At 39.4% G+C, this 20,237-nt stretch overlaps 1 protein-coding gene across 2 annotated transcripts; it reads right to left on the bottom strand.

The window, feature by feature from the left end:
* Positions 1-1,208: 1,208 nt before the first annotated feature.
* LOC122310814 lies at positions 1,209-18,734 on the bottom strand. Of its 2 annotated transcripts, none has more exons than XM_043124969.1 (13): positions 18,114-18,734; positions 17,765-17,813; positions 7,542-7,763; positions 7,323-7,460; positions 6,503-6,843; positions 6,225-6,425; positions 5,964-6,152; positions 5,670-5,744; positions 5,526-5,592; positions 4,303-5,416; positions 4,166-4,222; positions 1,958-2,032; positions 1,209-1,809 (listed from the first exon to the last, which is right to left on the bottom strand). In XM_043124969.1, exons 1-13 carry the CDS (start codon positions 18,711-18,713, stop codon positions 1,764-1,766), a joined length of 3,174 nt encoding a protein of 1,057 aa, XP_042980903.1. In that variant the 5' UTR covers positions 18,714-18,734; the 3' UTR covers positions 1,209-1,763. The 2 variants fall into 2 exon arrangements, with proteins under 2 accessions (XP_042980903.1, XP_042980902.1); XM_043124968.1 differs by having other exon boundaries at positions 6,225-6,428.
* Between the last annotated feature and the right edge of the window lie 1,503 nt (positions 18,735-20,237).

The raw sequence follows: 20,237 nt of genomic DNA on the forward strand, positions 1-20,237 counted from the left end.
TAAATACTAAACACTCATTTTAAAAAAAGTTGAATAATGAGACTTGAGAGAAAATTAATTTTCTAATAATAGATCTCTCTTTCAAAACAAGTATGTTGGACTTGTTTTGAAAGAGTGAGATCTATGATTGTATACTCTTTTATTAATGTCTAACTATAATAATCTTTGTGCCATAGTTTTCAAAACTCAACACGTATAATTGGGTTCCATTAAGGATAAATTTTCTGGATCATAGACAGGATTTTGTAATATACAGATCATATTCTAAGATTCAATAAAATAGAAATCGTTTTTTATCATGTTGGTTTTCCCCAAAACTAACTACTTTTATTTTATTAAAATCAATAAACCTGTCCTCCAAGACAAAGTCTTCAAACTCTCAAATTATTATATCAATACATCAACAAAAAATAATTACATAAATTATTATATCAATATATCAGCAAAAAATAATTGCTGGAGGATATGGAATACGGGAGGCTCCCCACATCGTGTTACGTACTTGTTATACGGGAAGGACATAACCAGTGACAATGGAACCACCCCGCGCACGCGCGAGAGAGTAAAGATAAATGATGGAAAATTTCAATATATGCAACGCAAAGAAACTATAAGAGGAAAAAAAAAACAATATAACCGAAACATTACTCAGTACCTATGTTCTTCGCTAGGTTTGGGAGCGGACTGTCAAGAGTGTCTTGTCCTGGTGGTGAGAGATGGTAGATTAGTGAACATACAGATCAAAATCCACGGATAAGGAAAGTGGAGGAAAAAGGGCAAACTTGAAGAGATGATGGGAAATGTGATGACCGCCGGCCAAACAGAATCGGAACAGAAGAATCCAATCAAAAAAGGTTTGAAAGATACAGGGAAAATGGCACGTGGTGGCATGCCAGTCGAAAAGCAGCATATGGCTTCAACTGCATGCTGCCAAACACCAACATAAATAGAGCAAAGTTGGCTGACTCAAGGAGATCAACAGAACGATTCTGATGTTGTGGGAGGAGCATGGATGATCTAACTCCCAAAACAAGTACAAAATGAGAGAGAGAGAGAGAGAGAGAGAGAGAGAGAGAGAGAGAGAGTAGTAGAGAGCTCCTCCCTTTGGTGGCAAACGGTGTATGGGTTGGGGTGGGGGAAGATTAGTTTTAAATGCTAGAGGGAAGCGGCTCGGGCTCACTCAGTCTGTTAATAATTGCTCTTGTGACTGGTACAACTCAGTCTGTTAATTAGGTCTTGTGACTTGTACAAGTTACAGGCTACCATTCCTCTTAACCGGATGGTAGTGTCTCAGAATAAATACCACAACCTAACGAATCAAAATCAAAATAAAATACACTTCAGGGGATACAATTACAGATGATACCTCTAGAAAATATGCAAAGATAAGGCCACAAAACTGTAATAGAAACTTCTCCAGGAGCAGGGGAGCCAAGACGTGAAAACACAACATCTGCCAACCTTGATCCATCATTAACCCGTCTAACATGTACTTTCCATTCATCTATCTGACCAACAAAGATATTACAGGACGTGCTTAACTTCCCTCAACATACACTATCATGGTGTCCAGAGTAACCGAGTACATCACTCAAACCCATGACTCTGCACCGATATTAGTGAACTCGAGCTTAACTTACCCTTGACATACACCAACACGATGTCTGGAGTAACCAAGTACATCAGTCAACCACCATGACTATGCACTGATATGAGTGAACTCGAGCCTAAAAGTGCCTATGATCTGGAGGGCTCCTCTCAGATTATCTATGCCTCCGAACAGGTGATTTGGACCTTGACCTTCTTCCCCTGCATTTAAATTAGTGAAATAAATGGACTAAATAATGTGGGGAGATAATTCACAAGCCTGACTCTTTCACCTGAGTTGCTTATTTGCTATGATGATGGGAGTGTATGTCACAACAATATTAATAATATCTTAAGCTAAGAGATATACCTGGTGGTATCAAGAGAAGAGTAGGGAGAATGCCTGCGCTGAGAATGCTTGCTATGCGGGGACCGCGAAACTTGTCTAGAAATGAAAACATCCATCATACTAATTTCGTGAGTTATATAAATGTAATTCAGGAGAGAAACGTTCAACCTTTTACATAGTCAAACTTGATAAGAATTTGCCTGTTTAGCATAGCATTTTCTGTTTATGATATAGAAATTAGAATGAGATAATTAAAACATCAATAGGGATCAATCCAAAAAAGAGTGAATATTGCTAATCCTCAAGAAAAACTGCAGATCCACCAATGAACAAGATAAATCTTTTCCAGAGAACGCATTTTTCACATTTATTAAGAATTGAAATCAAATAAAAATCTCCCGTTACTATGATAGTAGCCTAGCAGACATAACAAACAATATGTGACAGATGCATCAAAGTGAAACCACTCGATGTTTGTTGTCTACACCTGACTACTAAATACATTTCCTAGATATCAATTAGATTAAAGAATGCAACAAAAAGATAACACCATAATCAGCAGCATTGAAAGCAGTACAAATGATATTAATAAAGGATTAATGAACTGGAGAAACGCTCCAAATTCAGTAACAATCAGTCTCCTCTATAAATTAATCCCGAGGGGAAACCTGCCTTGCAGCTATAACTAGATTTTCACGACTGATGTGAGTGTTCAGAAATAAACAAGTGCATATGCCAACATACTGTTTGCAGCCAGATAAAAATAGAGGCAAAGGGAGGGGGAAAGAATCAGTAGAGAGAACTGACAGTCACTTGAAAGGAACTAATAGTATGATTTTCTTCAGTATGATTACTGATAGAAATTGAGGATCCCAAACGAATGATAAAGGAGCTAAAAACTTCCATTTTCAATACCATATTCTTTTGGACAGCTTTTATAAATTTTAATAGGCTGAGTTTACATGATTTTCTTGTCTCTTTTTCTATTTCTAGTTAATCTTGCATACTTCTTGTGTACTTGGGATATGCCTTCTTTGTTCTCTAATAAATTCCTCGACTACTTAAAAAAATGAATTAACAAATATATCAAACCTTAGAAAATTGTCAACTCAACTCAACTAGGTTATCCCAACCAAATATGAAAGATGCAAGAGAATGGTCAGTTAGCACAGTTAATATTTTGTCATTTAACCATTTCAAGAGCTGCTTGATTTAAAATAAAAATAAATAATAAATAAAAACACTATTTCAAGAGCTGCGTGCAAAGAATAACTTAGATTAGTCAACACCTACACAGGAACTAAAAAGTAGCAAGGGCAAAGATTAGAAGCTTCATACACAAAAAGGCTAATGTTAAAATTTAGGGTGTGTTCCCTGAAAATAGGCAGAAAGCAAGACTTAAGTGCAGACCTTAAAAGTCTCACGGGGAAAGCATATTCTAAAAACTGAAGCACCCAATTATCCTCATTATTACATATCTATGTGCAAGCTTTTGCATAAATAGCAGTCTCCACAGAATGGAATGTAGAAATAAAACTTCACCTTTTTTTTTGGATAGGTAAAATAAGATTTTATTGAAACGTGTAAATAGGCGTGGGTAACGCCTATTTCATTCTCATTAACAAAGTTACTTTTACTTACCAAAAAAATGTAAATAGGCATTGCCCAAGTTCACAGGAAGTAAACAAATGAAAACACCTAGTTACAGGCTAGCAACTAGAAAATGATACAAGAAACTTCACCTAAATTGAACCTATAGATCACTATCATTATGCAGACTTCTGACCTAACAGGATCACCCACACCAAAAACAGAATTGCAAGCTTAATCAGTCACATTATTAAGCTGCCTTCATCGTATATGTGATTAACAGCATACTATTACAGTTTGCTTCAACCATCCTTTGAGACCACAAAGAGTTTGCCTCAAAGGAAATATTCAAAGTATATATCAGGCATTGTATTAAAAGTTAAGTAAAAACAAATATTATGCCAGGCACTTAAACATTAAACGGAAGTTTAACAAAAAGATTGCAAATTTTTTTCCTTGTACCAATAAATCAACATGCTAATGTCTTACATTTAATTTCCTAGGTGATGATATCAAGTTGTTTTTCCTAAAAATTAAGTAAAATAGAATGGGGTCGGTTTGATGTCGGTAGGATTTTTTAACAGCCCCTTGACATTTGTAAACCTGAACAAAAGCATAGGGATTTTGATAAATGGGTACCTTCCCCTAGACCTGACAGGTGATGGTGATGTGTTCCGTTTCCTTGATTGCATCTTCCTGCAGTATATGACTGCAGATAAGGACCACTTAACACAACTGAAGACAAGAGGCAGAGTAAGAAGATTGTAATGGCGAACCTTTTAGAATCATCAGAGGCTTCATCACTTGAATTATTGGCATGACTAACAGAGATGTCCTTGCTGTTTCTACCTTTACTGCTAATGGAAGAAGAACGTCTTCTCTTGTGCCTGCTTGACTCACTTGCATTCTTTTTTCGTGACCTATCTTCCTCCTCATTCTTTCTGTGTTCTCTTTTTCTACTGGTATCTTCTTTAGCACTACCCCGATGGAATCTCTCTGCTTCTTTCCTGTCTTCCCTGATGTCAAGATGGTCAGACTTTTTTCTTGCCTCAGATTGCTTGGCTCTTTCCCCTGGCTCTTTAATTCGCTCCTTTGGCCCATTCCAATCATCTGCTTTATCCTTTCTTGGATGTCTTTCATCTGGTCTCCTACGTTTCTCCTCTCCCTTTGCATCCGCCTTGATCTTACTACCCTCCCCCTCCTTGACAAAATCTTTCCCAGAACTCTTTTTACTTTCCTGTCGATCACTTTTATCTAACTTCATTCCTGTTTCACTGTGTTGGGGATCATTAGTTGATGTTTTCTTAAAACTAACATACTCTCCAGGTTGTCCAGATTCCATTACTCCCACAGTGTTCTTTGAGCCATTGGTTCCAACTAGCATTTTCCCACCAACAGCAATTCCTTCATCACCATCTTCAGAGATCACCTTGGAAGAATAAGCACGGCCTAGACCCCCATCCACCCTATTATCATTCAACTCACTAACAGCAGCACCATTGTTGTTTTTGGGTTCAATGGAACTGGTTTTGCCCATGCCACTCTCCATATTTTTCTTACTTCTGCCGTGCTCTTGAAGAAGTTTAGAGATTCCATTCTCAGCAGCATCATGCGTATCTTCGGTAAGCGTTTTAATGCCTGACTGCTGATTGGAATTTGTTAGACTTGAGCTTCGGATTTCATCATCTCCATCTTCATCATCAGAAGCATAATTTCCAAGCCCTAAAATATCTCCTGGGGAGCTGGAACTAGATTTTTCACCGACAATTTTAGTGTTAGAATCTTTTGCAGATGCGGGAATTAGAACTTTTGCAGTTGCCTTAGTAACTGGAACTGCCGACAGAGATGATGGCGATTCCTTATGATTGGAAGTGATAGTGTTCTGCTCAACTGTTACATCATAGTCAAGTTTTTTCAAATGGCAGAAAATTATACTTCACAGCTAGCAGCACTAGATATTGAAACTGATAAGAAAAGTTGGAGGTCGAGATCCAATTACCGCTGACTGTTAGATCATCTTCACCAATAACTTTAGTGGCAATTTCATCAAACAGCTCATCAGTAACCTAATAAAAATCATAACAATTAGAACTACAGAAGACAGAAACTAAATAAGACACCATCACACTTCAGCAACTGTAACCTTTAAAAGAACTTCAGTTAGCACACGTTTTATTTCCTGGTTAATAGCTGCAGTTCTTTCTGCTTCCACATCATCCTACACAGAGCAAAACTATGGCTTATGAAGAACAAAAGACAAACAATAAGCAAACAATAGTTATATCACAATGAAGAAAAATTCACGAAAGAAGTAATGGAAAGGACTTCTCATGGTATGAAAAAAAAAACATTCACCAGAAGATAAAAAACAGAAAATCAATCATCTTTTTAAATCAACCTGAAGTATTGAGATGTGAAAAAGTTAACAGAATAGAACCTCATCTTCTTCTTCTTCAGTTGACCTAGAAGAATCAATGCTTTTGCTATCTGCCTGGTCACCCTTCCCAATAGATTTATCAATACCTTCATCCTCAACAGATTGTGTTACCTCCTTAGGATGGTCCACAGAAGAACTTGTAATGACTGCTTTCTTTATTTCCTCTTTAAGCCAATTAGGTACTGAAGGCTGGAAAAAAATTCCAAAAAAGGCAAATTTTAACTCTCTCACTGTTTAATAATGAAGGCTGAAGAAGATTACCTTTTTAGGGCGTTCAGAAACAGTAGAAATTCCATATGCATCACCAGAGAAAGCTGTGGTAGGATGAAGTGCAGGTCCTGTACTGAGAGCAAAGGGTATACCACCAGATGGAATTGCTGGCTGACCTGGTCCATGGAACGTTCCAAATGGAGGGGCAACATGTCGAGGAACAGGAGACTGTATTGCCAGGGAAGGATCATGCTGCTAAATGAAACAAATGTCAGCATAGTCACATGAAGGCTCAAGAATTGGACAACTCAGGAAGCCAGAATCAAGACCTGTGCCCCTGATGTAATATCTGGAGAAATTGAAGGATAAACCAAACCAGGTGTAATAGGGGGAGTCCAGCTATTTATTGAGTGAGGGTCGATGCTTCTTACAGGTCCAACTGAATCATGATGAGAATAAGTGGATTGCATATGTTGATCACGATCACGGTTAAATCTAGGTGCAAAATCTAAAGGCTGATCAGCAAGATTGGTTGTGGCATCAGCTGATTGATTGCCATATGTGAAGGGTACAGGCATTGGTAAATGGTGCTGTCCCTCCTGAGCTGAGGAATTTGGCAGAGACAACAGTTTGTACGACTGCTCATTTTGATCTGTTTTATCTTCTTTACCTGCCAATTAAGTAAGTAGTCAAAAAGCAAATAAAATGGGTCATGTGTGGATGCATACTGGGGGGAAGAGGGGGACGGGGTGTTGATGAAGTTCAGAAGGCTATCAAGAATCCACAACATAAAGGTAAGCAGACAAATCCTGGCTTCTTAGACTTATACTTTTGATGTGATCGCAAGATCAGCGATGTAGCATCCTGTAATGAAATTATGTATTGCTTCTCATCTTAACTACAGCAGAAGCTGTGATTAAAGTGGAAACATAAAATAATAACTAAAGAAGGTAAGAGGTCTCTATAAGGCCCCAGTTATAAATTAATACAGTACCATAGAAGTATTTACTAAAGAGGGTTCCTTTGTTCCCAGACGCACGGTGCCAATAAAAAAAATAAAAATAAAAAATTAGTAAAAGAGGGTTCCATAGCAGCAGTTCTTTAACACAAGTTTCATGTACAAACTCAATATGCTAAGTGAATTATTACCTGTAATAGAAGAATAACTAGAAGGTACCTCCTGCTGATGAACAGATGAACTTGTGAGTATGTTTCCTTGATGATGAAATACAGCACTTGAATCTCCAGCCGATGTCCCATCTCTAATATTGTAAGGTAGACGCGTATCTGGAACATAAGAAGATAGGTCAGAGCCAATGGATGCAATCTCCTGGGAATAAACTATTGATGGCTCGTGAAGAGGTGCACCTGACACTGGAAACTGTTGATAGCTTGGAGCAGAAAGAGACTGATCTTGAATATCAGGGTAATGAGCATCAACGGCTTGTGGATACTGATCATAATAATGACTTTGATCTTCCACCCTGCCAACTGGTGTAAACTGTGATTGTGAATGCTGATTCTCCATTGCGGTTTTAGCATCTGCCCATGCTCGAGCCCTGGCAGCCCAATCTTCTTCATTATTATGGGCTGCATTATATAAACATGAAAATTTAAACCAAAACGTCAACTTTTTTAATAAGTTAAACCAAAATGTCAATTATTGATGAACTTAATAAAATTTTTTGGTAAGTATGAACTTAACAAATTTCTTACTCAAAAAGTAAAATATGGCCTACCCTCAAATAATAAGCAGCAGTATCATACATCAATTGCACATTATGTTTCGAATTGCAGGTTCGACTGCTTATATGTACGATTGGGATTAGCAAATATCTTTTTATAAATAAGATTTTAACTATGATCCCATAGCAAGTACTATGTATAATTACCATCACCACTTTAAATGCATAAAACACATCTTAAATTACTCTTTTCTGCAGCCTCACTGATACAACGGTGTAATCAAGTAAACACAATAGAGCCCAATGTCTACACGGTTAAGATAAAGCAGTGAGGATTACATGAAAAAAGATTATTTGTACAAAATCATCATCTCTCAAACAACCTACATCTGTTCTCATCCAAACTGGCTGTCTCCCAGTATGGTGTCTTCTGAATATGTGTGGACACACCATAATAATACATACTTGGGTGTCACAAGCCTTGCAATTAATCACATGCCATTTCAATGAAATGAATATTCACTAAAGCAAAATAATTATTCCTTTCTTATTCATAACACAACTCTCACAACAGGATGAGATTGAGCCAATGACTTCACTCTCCACCTGTAATACCCCAGATTGTGTATAGGAAAGTGAGATCCCAATTCCCACATTGCTTGGGAGGGAGCAACTCAAGCTCTTTATAATGCTTCCAAGGGAGTCCAATTATAACCTCAACTAGTTCTTTTGGCGCATAGCGCCAATGTGCCTTGAACGTTCCTTGGATCATTACAAATGATATCATAGTTAACCCAACTGGAAGTGTGCTAATTGAATCGTGCCACTTACGATGGATAGAATGGCATGGTGAGGATGTCAGGGTTTTGAGAGAGGAGATTATAATACCCTAGATTGTGCATAAGAATGTGGTAAATGGGATCCCACATGGGAGGGAGAAGTTCAAACCCTCTAGCTTCCAAGGGTCTCCAATTGTAACACGAAAAAGCAGGGAAATAAAAGAAAAAGAAAAGAAAGAAAAAAAAAAAATTGATATGAGTCTCGGTAAAAAAATTGATATGAGAGTCTCGGTCTTTGTGACTTGTTCAATCAATGAATAGTTCAAAGACACCATGAGATGAACTGAAATACTCCCATTTAGTGTTTTATAAGACATTTGGATATACAAGCAACTTTGGCTGTACAAAACCACCTCAGATGGTTTGTGTTTCATCTGAAACCCCAAATGAGGCCTTAGTCTCTCTCTCTCTGTGGAACTTTTGCCATAAACCTACGCCACTACATAGTTGCTACCCTTTTCGGAGTATGGGCTCAGATATGGCTTGAGCCTTCCTTGGGTCGTTACATATGATATCAAAGCCAATCCTAACTAAAAATATGGGATTTGAGTTGTGCCACCTATGATGAAATAGCCCGACAAGGATGTTGGGGAGATTATAATATCTCAGATTGTGTATAGAAAGGTGATGAATGAAATGTCTAAGTCCATCCCAACCCAGAAATGTGAGACTTAAGCCGACCTAAGACAGACTGACACAACAAGAATGTAGGGAATTTAAGGGGGATAGATTGTGATACCCCATATGATAAGGATAAGGGTAAGTGGTATATGAGATCCCACATTGCTTGGGAATGAGAAGTTCTTGCTCTTTATAAAGTTCTAATGGGGCACCAATTGTATCATTGACTAGTCTTTTTGGAGTATAGGCCATGTAGTTTGGGCCTTACATTGCATAGTATCAAAGCCAATCCCAACTAGAAGTGTGGGACTATGATGATATAACCTGACAAGGACATTGGAAATTTGAGTGGGGAGATTACAATATATCGGATTGTGTAAAGAAATGTGGTGAATGAGATCTCACATTGCTTAAGAAGAAGAAGTCTAAGCCCTTTATAATGATTTCAAAACATTCCAATTTTAACATCAGCTAATTCTTTTAGAGTATGGACTGATGTAGCTTAGGTCTTCCTTGCATTGTTAATACACCCTTTGGTATGGAAATAGATGCCATATGGCCAAAAAGACCATTGGCTCTCTACAACTAAATAAATGAAGCTCAAGATGATTATGCAAGATCAAGATTGCAAAGACAGCATAGACGGGGACATGTGACCCAAATTATAAATATAAGAGCCTAGAAATACTGATAAAATCTTCAATTACTTGACAAAAAAATCCCGATAACTCTAACACAGCATATATGCTGTCCACCAGCACCTTCAACATGTATAGCATTCCACTTGAAATTATTAACAAAGGTAAAGCACTATATTTTATGCGTTGTTTCTATGTGACCAACTGAAAAATTTTGAAAACGACAGATATCAACCAAATCAAACACTTGCAAATTTAGCATTTAAATATGCTATATGCATCATTACTTAGTCACCAACAATCCTCTTCTCGGTCTTTTCAGAACATAATAGCTAAAATTCCATAATTTTCAATTCAAGCAACTGCCACGCCAGTCAAGACACAAATTGGAGATCATTCAATAGCAAAGATATTAAAATTATGCCTACTTTGATAGAAAATTAGCATCTTTTGTTTCTTGCAAACATACAATGTCAACCTTCCATTTACGGAGCTGATTTCTAACTATAAGGCGTTGTTTTGCATTACAATATAATACATAAGAGAGAGAGAGTGCGTCTTTCTCGTGTGCCTAGTGCGTGGTGGCGCAGCCCTAGCATTGACAGCTCCGTTGGCCAAGAGTACTCCGGTACCGAGATGTTCTCCGGTGATGGAGGAGAGAAGGCTCTAATTCTCCGTGTCACCGAAAATCAAGCCAACTCCATCGCCATCTTGCACAAAAATCGCCGATCGTACTTTCTTGGGCCACCGAGGTGCAGTTGGGTTTCGTAATTTGTAACTCTTGGGATACCATGTTCCTCTCAATATCCATCTGTTCTGTTCTTTGAATCTGCCTCATATCTGCACTAAAGGCTTATGCTCGTATTCTCTCTACCCTTTATCAGACTTTTCTTCTATAATGTCTCTTCTTCTGAGATCTCGATGATTTTGGTGTTATAGGGGTGATCATTATTCCGAAACATATACTAGTTGAATCATAGGTGTTTTCATTTTTTAAGGAAGGAAGCTCACTCCTCATCAATGAGAGAAGTTGGAAGGTCATGAATAAGATGAGTTGGTATTGTCCATGGTGAAATGGCTTGCCAAAGCAATGGAGGACTGTTTGAGGGGTGCAGCAAAGGATTTTTATTCCACGGTACATGAAGGGAACCATAGTTTCATCACACAGAGGTGCTCTAACACTCGCGGTCGATGCATGGCAATAGTGGAATATGGTGGTGGCAGCAGGCGCAGTCTCATCATTGTACTAGATGAGGTGGAAGGGAAGGGATGGGAGAAGATGATGGAGGTGCTATGGGATTTCGTTTACAAAGGAAAAGGGATGAACCATAACAGGGGTAAAGTATCTACGGTGGCGGTGCCTTAGCAGCAACATCGCTCCTATAGGGAGGCTTTGGGGTACCATCAAAGCCGGCACAACCCAGTGATAAGGGTGGAGATAGTGGTACCAGGGAAGGTCCAAGAGGAGCCTCTACAAATTTGGGTAATGGTCAGGGGTATAGAGATCCTCATACAAATAGGGATAGGCACTGTCCAGAGGAATGGTGGCTATGGCAGGCCAGATGTGGGCCCGGCAATGGCGAGCGTACTCTCTGCGCTTCTGGACGTGAAGGACCAACTCTGCTTCCTTCATAGTAGAGTGGACTTTTTAATTCGCATAGAAAAAGAGAATAGTGTTGTGGGGGTGGGCTTGGAGCAAAGGGCTATTGAAATGGGCCTGAGTGTGAATGATACTAGCCTCACTCAAGAGATGGGCAATGCAGGAGGGCTGCATCAGGTGGGCCATTTCAAAGGGGGCACATTAGGATAAAGGGATGTAGAAAATGGGCTCAGGCACAAGACCTAGGCTGATCCCTTTGAGCCTTTCGAACCATCAACAAATGGTGGGCTCGGTCTAGAGGAGACGAGATCCACTATCTGCAAGCCCATCGTCAAGTGGGCACCCTTCATCAGAGTCAGCAAGGTTGCCGGTGGTCTCCTCGCAGACAATGGACCCATCGACAGTGGAGGTGATGCCTGATACGTCGTTGGTGAGGACATTCTCGTTAGCAAATGCGTTTTCTCATGAACCCATCACGATTGCCGACTCTTTCTTGGCAAGGAGTGAACAAACGACTCCGACGGGGAGCAGAGAGGAAGAGGGGTTGGTTCTCATGGGGGAATCTCCGCCGACGGGCCAGCCTATGGTGGATACCTCAAGTTCTTTCATGCATGCTAACTATGATCTTACAGAGGGTGGACAAAATGAGCCGGAAGGCATAGAGGGCGGGGAAGTGGAATTAGTGATGGTTGATGGTGTTGGGGAAGTTAATGTGGAAACATTATAGTCGACAAATCCTCTATGCAAAATCAATGATCTGGAATGTAGGTCTCCATCTACTGAAGAGGAGGTGGGTCTCTTGGTGGCATCGAAGGGGGCACTAGATAGATGGGGAGCCCATTCCGTTGAAGTCTGTACCTCCTTGGCGAAACACTGTATGGACTGGGTTATGAATAAAGTAAAAGAAATACAGCACTGTGTGGGCATTGATTGTAAAGGTTTTGAAGAACAATTTATGGCTTTGTTAACTACCATTGAAGTTGGAAACAACAGGAATAAGAAATCTAGTGCAAAAAAACAGCGGGCGCTCAAGAGATTGATGTGGTCTATCAATTACGAGGACTCAAGTCGAGAAGTACCAAGAGGAAGGGGGTCGATTTTATCTCCATGAAGCAAAAGATTTTATAATGGAATGTCCGAGGGCTTAACAACATAAATAAGCGCCTACGGATAAAAAAAATAATAATAATAATAATTAAAAAAAAAAAAGAAGCTTACTCCCAGAGTGGAAGGCAGATATTGCGTGTTTGCAATAAACCATGATGGAGAATATATTTCACGAAGAATGGTCAAAAGCATGTGGAGTTGTCTTTATGTAGATTGGGTCTTTCTGGCTTCGAATGAAGCATCAGGTGGAGTACTAGTCATGTGGGATAGAAGGGCGGTGACAAAAATAGTGGAGTACGTTGGGGAGTACATAGTGGTTGTTTCATTTCGAAATGTGGAGGATAACTTTAGATGGGCCTTTGCTGGTTTATATGGGCCAACAATGGACAGTAGTAGAACCCTTCTTTGGGAGGAGTTGGCTAGGTTACACAGCTGGTGGGGTTTGCCGTGGTGCATTGGTGGATATTTGAATGTTGTCTGATTCCCTAGTGAAAGATCAGGAGACAGTAGGTTACGAGCAGCCATGGTGAATTTTTCAAACTGTATATTTGAGCTGGGTTTGATGGATCTTTCTCTTATGGGTGGTACCTTCATATGGTCCAATAATCAGTCGTGGTTGGGACAATGAGATTGGACAGGTTTTTAGTCTCCCTGGAATGGGAAATTCATTACCCAGAGGTATGTCAAAAACGATTGCCTCGCCTTTGTTTTGATCATTTCCCTATTTTGTTATATTGTGGGGGAATTCAATGAGGAAAAAGATACTTTAAATTTGAGAATATGTAGTTAAAGAAGGAAGGTTTTGTGGAACAGGTTAGACAATGGTGGTCCTCCTACCAGATTCAAGGCACTCCTAGTTTCATTCTTGCAAGTAAGCTGAAAATTTTGAAAAAAACAAAATTTAAGCTTTGGAATGTGCAGGTTTTTGGTGATATAGGTAAACGCAATAAGTCACTACTGGAGAAGCTTGAAAGGGCTCAGAAGAGAACCATCCTCAGCGGATGATCTTGTTCGGATGACAAAACTGATCTCGAAACTAGAAAGGCTCACCCTATGGGAGGAGATTTCTTGGCGGCAAAAATCACAAGCTTTGTGGCTGAAAGAAGGTGATCGTAGTACAAAGTTCTTTCATAGAATGGCAAACTCTCATAGGCAAACCAATGCTTTTGAGATGTTGAATATTGATGGAGTTGTTCGTACGGAGATCCCGGTGATCCAAGATCATGTGGCTGGCTATTTTGAGCAGTTATTTACCGAACCTGAGGAGTGGAGGCCGAAGATTGATGAGCTAGTTTTTTAGTCCATTGAATAGCAACATGTCACCTGGTTGGAGAGGCCATTTGAGGAGGCTGAGGTTCATGAAGTGGTAAAAAAGATGGTAAAACATAAAGTACTAGGGCCAGATGGCTTTTTTATGGGCTTCTTCCAAACCTACTGGGAAGTGATGAAGGAGGAACTAATTAAGGTATTTCATGAATTCTTTTCGGTTGGGAAATTTGAGAAAAGCCTCAACGCCACTTTTATTGCACTTATTCCAAGAAGAATATGGGGGGGGGGGGGGGGGGGGGGGCTTCGGAGGTTAGGGATTATAGGCCCATTAGCCTTGTGAATGGGGTATATAAGATTATATCCAAGGTCCTCGCAAACCAACTGAGTAGTGTGTTGGGGCGGATCATTATGAAACCGCAAAATGCATTTATATGGGGGAGACAGATTCTGGATTTAGTTCTTATAGCTAACGAATGCCTTGATAGTCAAATTAAAGCGGGCAAGAGGGGTCTCTTGTGTAAGTTAGACAGGGAGAAAACCTATGATCATGTCAATTGGGACTTTTTGTTATACTTGCTTAGGAGATGTGATTTTGTGGAGAGGTGGCGTACATGGATTAGATGGTGCAAATCAATGGCGAGGTTCTCAATTTTGGTGGATGGCTTTCCAATTGGCCTTTTTAGCAGTTCCCAAGGCCTAAGGCAAGGGGATCCCTTGTCCCCACTCCTTTTTGTCATAGTAATGGAGGCATTTAGCAAAACGATGTCAATGATGGTTAACAGTGGCTTCTTGACTGGTTTCTTGGTTGGTGATACACATCAAGGTACTATCCATTTATACCATTTATTGTTTGTAAATAATACACTTATTTTTTGCGAGGCAGATCTAAACCAGATTCATGCACTAAGGGTACTCCTACTTCGCTTTGAGGCAGTCTCGGGGTTGAAAGAAAATTTATCCAAGTCAGAAATAGTTTCCGTTGGCAATGTTCGTAATATGCAGTCACTAGCGAACACTCTTGGTTGTCAGGTTTTGTGATACCCCCATATGATAAGATAAGGATAGGTGGTGTATGGGATTCCACATTGCTTAGGAAGGAAAATTTCTTGCTTTTTATAAGGTTCTAACGGGGCTCCAATTGTATCATTGACTAGTCCTTTTAGAGTATAAGCCATGTGGTTTAGGCCTTCCATTGGGGCGTTACAATTGATATCAGAGCCAGGTCGAGAGATTCTGTAGACTTTTTTTTTAAGAAATGAGTTTAGGATAGAAAATACCTAGAATGACTCTTGCCAGCTCGAAGTTCACAAGGATCTTTATGATTATGTTTTAATTATTGCCTTGTTTGATTGAGTGCTTGATTGCTGAATGATTGTATTAGTTATACTCATTGCATGAACAATGTTGTTAGAATGGCATCGGTTACTAGGCGTAATGAGCACCCTGAAGGCTCCACAGAACCACCACCGAATGAGCCTGAGATGTTGGCTGCTGCTGCCACCAGACTCCTTCGATACTTTGCTGATGATCAAGGCTTAGGAGTCAAGAATCCCAGGGTCGGCTGCACCCTAAACCAATTTACGCATTAGCACCCTCCAACATTTGATGGCAAAGCAGAAGCACTTGATGCAGAGCTGGATGGCAAGGAGTAGTTCAAGTATAAAGACTTAGAGAGGAATAAGTGTCTTTTACACAAGGATTAAGCTTTCTTTTACGTCATTTCAATAACCAGTCTTGTTTAAGACTAGCTTATGTTTTACTTTATTTTCAGTTTCAAGTTTCAAAGACTATTTATGTTCTTTTCAATTAAGTTTTCCAATAAATGAGGTATTTCAAAATATTGAGTCTCTTTATCGGACATTTTATCATGTATGTTAGTAACGTCTCTATTCTACGGGAACGGGGTGTTACAGGTCTCTTCATTCCCTATGAATTATCTTAGGCTTTCTATGGGGGCCAACTCTCATGCTAAAACTATTTGGGATGCAGTGATTGAGAAGATTGAACGAAGGTTGGTAGGTTGCAAGCAGTCATATTTGTCAAAAGGGGGTAGGATTACTCTAATCAAAAGTACTCTATCTAATTTTTTTTTATAAGTACTCTCTCTAATTTACCTAACTATTTTTTATCATTGTTCCCAATCCCTGCAAGTGTGGCAGCACGTATTGATAAACTATATCGTGGCTACATTTGGAGCGGTCTTGGGGATGAGTTTAAATTTTATATGGTAAAGTGGGGTACGATTTGTGCTCCAATCTCTTCTGGTGGCTTGGGAGTACGAAATCTAAGATTGTTCAACCAGGCTTTGCTTGGGAAATGGCTCTGGCGCTCTAATACCAAACTAGATACATAGGCCTGTGGTGGGGTTGGGGGGCAGATGCTCTAAAGAGGTGAGCAGGACTTATGGTGTGGGTCTATGGAAGCATATCAAGCGAGGGTGGGGGGCCTTTGCATTCATACTATAGTTGTGATGGGTGATGGCTCAAGAATCAGGTTCTGGCATAACATATGGTGTGGCAACAAAGCTCTCAAGGACTTATCCCCTGAAGTGTTCATGATTGCACGTGAGAAAGAAGTTTCAATGGCCGAACTCATGGAAAGGGTTGGGGATGTATTCCAATCAAATGTGAGCTTTACTAGGGCGGCCCGAGATTGGGAAGTCAGCAACTTCAAGAATTTCTTCCAGCTTTTATACTCCATGAGATTGAGTACTCAACAAGCTGATACTTTGTAGTGGACACCTACCAGGAAAGGTGCATTTTCAGTTTTCTCATTCTATAAGGCCCTCACACACTTGCAACCTACTCAATTTCCGTGGAGACAAATTTGGAAAAACAAACCCCCCCCCCCCCCCCCCCCCCCCCCCCGCCCGCGGGGAGGGTAGCCTTTTTTGCCTGGACAACAACTTTAGGGACGATACTGACAACAAATAACCTACGGAAACGTGGGGTGATTGTGGTAGAATGGTGTTGTATGTGTAAACAAAATGGAGAGACAGTGGACCATCTGCTACTACATTGCGATATTGCTAAAACACTTTGGGTCAAAGTATTCAGCAGGGTAGAACTAGCATGGGTCATGTATGCTACATTGGCCAAGCTTTTGGCTTGTTCGGTAAATCTTGGTGGTATCCCACAAAATTCAGCATTGTGGAAAATGATTCCTATATGTCTTCTATGGTGCATTTGGAAGGAACAAAATGGCAGGACATTTGAAGACAATGAGCATTCTATGGAGGAGATCAGATTATTATTTGTTAGAACTCTTTTTCTTTGGGCCAAAGGTGTAGATTTTAATGGCCTGAAATTTCATGAGTTTCTTTTTTCTCTTTCTTCCTAGATAGGTGTTATCTCTTGTATACCCCCTGTATACTTGGGCTATACCTATTCTTATTAATAATATTTTAATCGTTAACTCCAAGGGGTTGGCCCAAGTGGTGAAGGCCTTGGTTTTGAATTATTACTCCCTTCAAGGTCCAAGATCCAAGATTCAACACCTCATGGGTGCAAACAATACTTTAGGGCCACACCCTCTGGTGAAAAGCCAGCGATTTAACCAATTCCGTATAGGAAAACTTTCGAAGTTGCGGTGCACGGAATTGGGATTTACTCTCCAATGATAGGTCCAAAGGGCCTTACCTTAGAGAGGTTCCTCGACATAAAAATAAAAAAATAAAATAAAAAATAAAAATTATTTTAATCATTACCTATCGAAAACAAAATTAGCATCTTCCATTTTACGTTGTTACAGAGTGAGCAGAACGTGAGGAATGATAATGACGCAATGCATTTCCATATGAACACGATGAAACAATTAATATATAGAAGCTTACCAGGATAACTCCAACCCTGAGGGTGAGGCCAATTTGTACTGCCCCAGTCCTGCAAAATAGAATACGATGAGTTAGAAAACAGTCAAATATGCAAGCTACTCAATCATCCCAACGACGGGCTTTAGTACGAAAGCATGCCGTCTCAAAAGAGAAATGAATGCGAACCAATCAACATGAGATTCTAGAGATAGATACAAATTAGTGACTCAAAACCGGATCCTTAACTCAGAAAATTTATTCAAAACGAACAGGAATGAAACTGATAAAGAAATGTAAAACCCTAGAGAATAAAAAAGGGCAAGATTAAAACAAAACTAAAGCTAAATAACAGAGAGAGAGTTGAGATTACTTGGCTGGCCTGAGGATAAGACTGGGGAAACTGGGAATGAGGAGGAGGAGGAGGAGGAGGAGGAGGAGGGAGGTGGGGAGGCACGTGGGTGCGAGAGGGAGGAGGAGGAGGGAACTGGTTGTGGTGGTGGAGGGGTGGCGGGTGCGCAGGGTAAGGGTGAGGGGGCGTAGGATAAGCAGAACCAGGTGGAGGAAGATGGTCCGAGTGAGGAGGAGGAGGAGGCGGAGGAGCCCACTGCAAAGGAGGCGGTGACGGGGACTGGGAATGATGGTACTGAAACTGGTTGGAGAACCACGGCGGAGGTGGTTGCTGGTGATGTTGGAATTGTTGGTGGTGGGGATCCGACGTCGGCAGTGGCGGGGGCTGTGGCGGGGGCCTCATGTATCGCTGAGGTTGCTGGTACGCGTCCATGTGGGGTTGAGCTTTGTGACTTGTATTAAAGGCGTATACTGCGGGTTTTTGGTCCTCCAATATTGGGATGGCCGACGAGGGTTCCTCGCAACAGTGCAGCTGCAGGGGATGAACGAACGAGCAAATGAATGGAAGGAAATGGGGGAAATTAGATTTTACGAAGAGCAAAGTCCCAATCACTGCTGCCATTAGGAATTACTGCCCGTTTCACTTTAGACACTACTGGGTTGGGCCTCCCACACTATTTTGGGCTTTCTTTATTAAAGATTTGTTTATTAGGCCCAAAAGGACAGGATGAACCGCAAAAGCTGTACGGACGCAGCCAGCAACAGTCGGGACCGGGTCGGGATTGGCAGGCTTTAGGTTCGAGATGATTTCCATTTTGCTGCTGAGATTTTTTAGATAAAAATTTTGAGTTTTAAAATTAAATATTAAAATATTATATTTTAATATTATTATTATTTTAAATTTTAAAAAAATTAAGAAAAAGTTGAATTATTTATTATATTTTGTATAGAAATTTAAAAAAATTATGATGATGATATGAGAATTTTGTATTTGAGATAAAAAATCCCAATAGCCAAACCGAACCATCTAAGAGAGCTGCACTTCGTTTAAGTAAGATAAAAGAAATACGTGGGATGGAAAAACATAAATATTTTAATAATTTCTAAAATGATATAATTTGATATAATATGACATATTATAAAATTAATTTTATCGTAAAATATATCTAATTATGTAAATTCATGTCAGTTTGTAGGTTTATAATTTAATCTAATCTCTTTATGTCTATACTAAGCTCTGATTTTTCTTATCTATTCTAAAATATGATAGATCAATTATTTTATAACCACTTATGATGCATTCCTACGACTAGTTGCATAACAAATGTCATATAATAGACAGAAAACGGCTAGTCTTCTTCTACGTAAAAAATACCTTCTAATATTTCATTTTTTATATATTTCAAAGAGTTGACATTTTTTCATCAATGCACAAGATTTTATTTAAACGTATAAGAAAAATAAAAGATTACATTGTTATTTAAAATACCCAAAAATAATTTTATTATTTTAATAAAATCTAACATTTCCTCACTATTTGAAATAATAATTAAAAAAATTATTGTGCATATGGACAAAATAAATTATTTCGATGAAGATGTCTTTTGAACTTGAACCCTCACCTAGTGTAATTATATCAAAGCGATGTCAAGGTAATAAGTAAACGTATCTTGAATTGATAACCTTATAATAGACTAGAAGGATAGAATTCAAGCAATTATTTTTTGAGTCTCCAAGTGTTTTAATTTAGCTTGCACTCTTAAAGCCTTGTGAATATCCCAGTTTCGTGAGAGTTCTAGGCATCGTCGATACTATAGGAAGCGGCCATACTTCCACTCTCACGTAGGTAAGCTCATCTAAGGTGATCCTGTTTCACTTCGACAAAATTAGTCTATGAACTTATTAAGAGTTCTACTCATCCTTTAAACTCTAGAAACTATTAACACTAGAATACATCTCTTTGGAATTGGGTATAAAAGGATAATTTACTTTCAATTATCCAATGTTAGACAATCATCACTTTATTGACTTGTTGATAGCCATTGAACATTGCCTATATTTCAAGTTCAAGATTGGGTTCTTATCGTAGACGACTTAATTTATAGACCTCAACCCATTCCCATAGATGTTTTATAAATCATATCTC

Source organism: Carya illinoinensis, chromosome 5 (assembly GCF_018687715.1).
Source record: "Carya illinoinensis cultivar Pawnee chromosome 5, C.illinoinensisPawnee_v1, whole genome shotgun sequence".
Classification (NCBI taxonomy): domain Eukaryota; kingdom Viridiplantae; phylum Streptophyta; class Magnoliopsida; order Fagales; family Juglandaceae; genus Carya; species Carya illinoinensis.